The sequence below is a fragment of the Etheostoma spectabile genome, chromosome 21 (genome assembly GCF_008692095.1).
Source record: "Etheostoma spectabile isolate EspeVRDwgs_2016 chromosome 21, UIUC_Espe_1.0, whole genome shotgun sequence".
Classification (NCBI taxonomy): domain Eukaryota; kingdom Metazoa; phylum Chordata; class Actinopteri; order Perciformes; family Percidae; genus Etheostoma; species Etheostoma spectabile.
This window is the reverse complement of record NC_045753.1, coordinates 16,994,273-16,996,722: the sequence shown is the minus strand read 5'-3', so window position 1 is coordinate 16,996,722 and position 2,450 is coordinate 16,994,273. Positions and strand designations below refer to the sequence as shown.

The 2,450-nt window shown below is 38.4% G+C and overlaps 2 protein-coding genes across 4 annotated transcripts in view; one reads left to right on the top strand and one right to left on the bottom strand.

Annotated features, from left to right (window-relative positions):
- The window catches only part of LOC116671390 (voltage-dependent anion-selective channel protein 2), a 4,795-nt gene extending 3,568 nt beyond the window's left edge, over positions 1 to 1,227 (top strand). For 2 of the 3 annotated variants that reach the window (XM_032502628.1, XM_032502626.1), the window contains exons 8-9: positions 285 to 342; positions 431 to 1,227. In XM_032502628.1, the coding sequence (XP_032358519.1) occupies positions 285 to 342; positions 431 to 522 (150 nt within the window). In that variant the 3' untranslated portion in view covers positions 523 to 1,227. The remainder of the gene's footprint in view (positions 1 to 284; positions 343 to 430) is intronic. The other variant, XM_032502627.1, reaches the window with a different exon arrangement.
- A 398-nt stretch (positions 1,228 to 1,625) lies between these two features.
- The window catches only part of LOC116671391 (catechol O-methyltransferase domain-containing protein 1), a gene marked incomplete at its 3' end in the record, with an annotated part of 7,321 nt that continues 6,496 nt past the window's right edge, over positions 1,626 to 2,450 (bottom strand). Inside the window, 2 exon segments of the mRNA XM_032502630.1 lie at positions 1,626 to 2,039; positions 2,138 to 2,271. Of these exon segments, the coding sequence (XP_032358521.1) occupies positions 1,887 to 2,039; positions 2,138 to 2,271 (287 nt within the window).

Here is a 2,450-nt window from a genome sequence, read left to right as displayed (position 1 = left end):
CCCCCCCCCGTTTGTTAGCAGGGTGTCTCAAAAATGTGTTAACCGTTCTGTGAAAGTTTGTTGGACGTTAACTCATGATCTCTAGAACAAGTGATTGGTGTTTGCGCAAGGATTTTTAAAATCATTTTCATGAGAAATTGTTAAACATTTCCACTTTTTTCTTGAACTATTGTTTGCTTACTTGACGTTTTATGTACATCAAGTATATCAAATGCTAATTTAATTAGTTAATTAGTGTATGTACACTCTGAATATGAATTTAATGATTTAATACTTTTCTCCAGGCTAAGGTGAATAATGCCAGCTTGGTAGGAATTGGATACACCCAGACTCTGCGGCCTGGTAAGAACCACCTCTCGTCCAGTTAAAAACACGAAGGACTTATTTTTCAGTAACATAAATATACATGTACTTAATTTTTGCATTTCAGGTATGAAACTAGTACTCTCAGCACTGGTGGATGGGAAGAGCATCAATGCTGGTGGTCACAAACTTGGTCTGGGGCTGGAGTTGGAGGCATAAGGATCTGCTCCGCCATTTCATAAGAAAAAGAGAATATCAGCAGAATCTGATTCTGGGCGCTCCCGTCTGGACAGCAAGATATTTAAAAGAGATGAAGCCGAAACAAAAAAGAACCCCAGTTCTTGAGCACTGTTAAATTGGAAACCTCTCCATAGGTATAACTAGTTATGTTTCAATCACATGCATTTAGCAGCTACTCCTTCTGCCAAGTTTTCCTCAGTAGTGATCTGGGTGTCAAGGAATGGTTTAAAAAAACAAAATCTTGTTATTTTGCTGAAGTGTGATAATGTAGAATGTAATCATGAGCTGTTGATTTGCACAATAGAATATCTTTATTTAAGCTCTTTCTCCTTTGTGATATTTGCACATTTTATTTGTATTTTAGTAGTGATGTTTTACCTGTTAGGTTTACTCCAACAAAATATGCTTATCAAGATAAAATCCAATGTAGTGGCTGGTGTTCACTTATCTTTCTAGAGGCTTAATTGTGCTGTGTGATGAGTTTGAGAACTCTGCAACCCTAAATACCTGCTAAGTTGCAAGGCAATGCTAAATGGATTCCCCTTTTTCCTCAGTATTCCTAGAGTGAATGATTATCTGAGTGAATTATCCACTTTTGCTTACCATTTCTGAGGACTGTGACACTAATCAAGAAACCATTTGTGTGTTGGCGTGCGTCTTTCCTTTGCAATAAAGTCCTGAAATTAACCTTCATCTCCTGTCATTTCACAACAATGCCTAAGACAGCATGATGAATGGTATGAAATCAATTTGGTTAATTGATAAACTACAGAAACATTTGGCATGTACAGTTTTTTTTAATCAAATTCCCACATTTCACAAAAACACTTTAATGTTACTGATTGTGAAGAAGAATGACAAGAAACATGAGCTAAGACAGTAACACATGTTTCAGCTACCATCACATAGCCAATAGTTCACCTCACTTTAAAGAGACAGTTACCGTCTACAGCAGGGGTCTTCAATGTTTTCCAGGCCAAGGACCCCCAAACTGATGGCGAGATGGAGCGGGGACCCCCTAATTATATATATATTGTATAAAATTGTGTTATATCAAACTGGTCCTATAGTGCCATGTGTGCTGTGCATTGATGACTGAAAGACATCTTCTGCCTCCATTTATCTGTTTACTACAGTGTGTTGAATTCATGTTAATGTGTATTTAAAGACATTTCAAATAGTGGAAAAAATTGCAGGGGGGGAATATAAAAAAAAGTCTAATCAACCAAAACTTTCGCGACCCCCATGCAGTTCCTCAGCGGACCCCCTAGGGGTCGCGGACCCCTTGTTGAAGACCCCCTGGTCTACAGCCTATGAATCATTGCACTAATTGGACATCTGTCCTATAATTTGATAGCTATTGTAAGCCCATCTCCCACTGTGAGCATACTCAGGCTGATTCGAGCATCTCGGTGCAACTTCTTGTTGAGCTTGTCGATGGCGAGAGTGTCAGTGTCGCCAGGGGATGGATTCACCACCTTTCCACCCCACAGCACCTGCACGACCAGTAAAACAAGTTTAGGAAATTAGCTGCTTAAAATAACATACTGCAAGAACTCAAAACTTAAATATTCGTCTTTGGTGAAGCCCCTACATTGTCGATAGCAATGACGCCCCCTTTCCTCAACAGTTTCAGGGACTTTTCGAAGTAGTTGTCATAGTTAACTTTGTCTGCATCAATGAAGACAAAGTCAAATGTTTCAGCCTGGCCATCTGACAAGAGATCATCTGAAAGAAAGATGGAACAGAGAGGTAAATACTACTTCAAGTTCTACTTAACGATTCCAATGTACAGTATTCACACTGCTAGATAAGATAAAAAAGACCTTCCGATTCTTGATACCTAATAAAGTTAATTAAGGTCTGTTTGTTTGTTATCTTGCTATACAAAATATATAATATATATA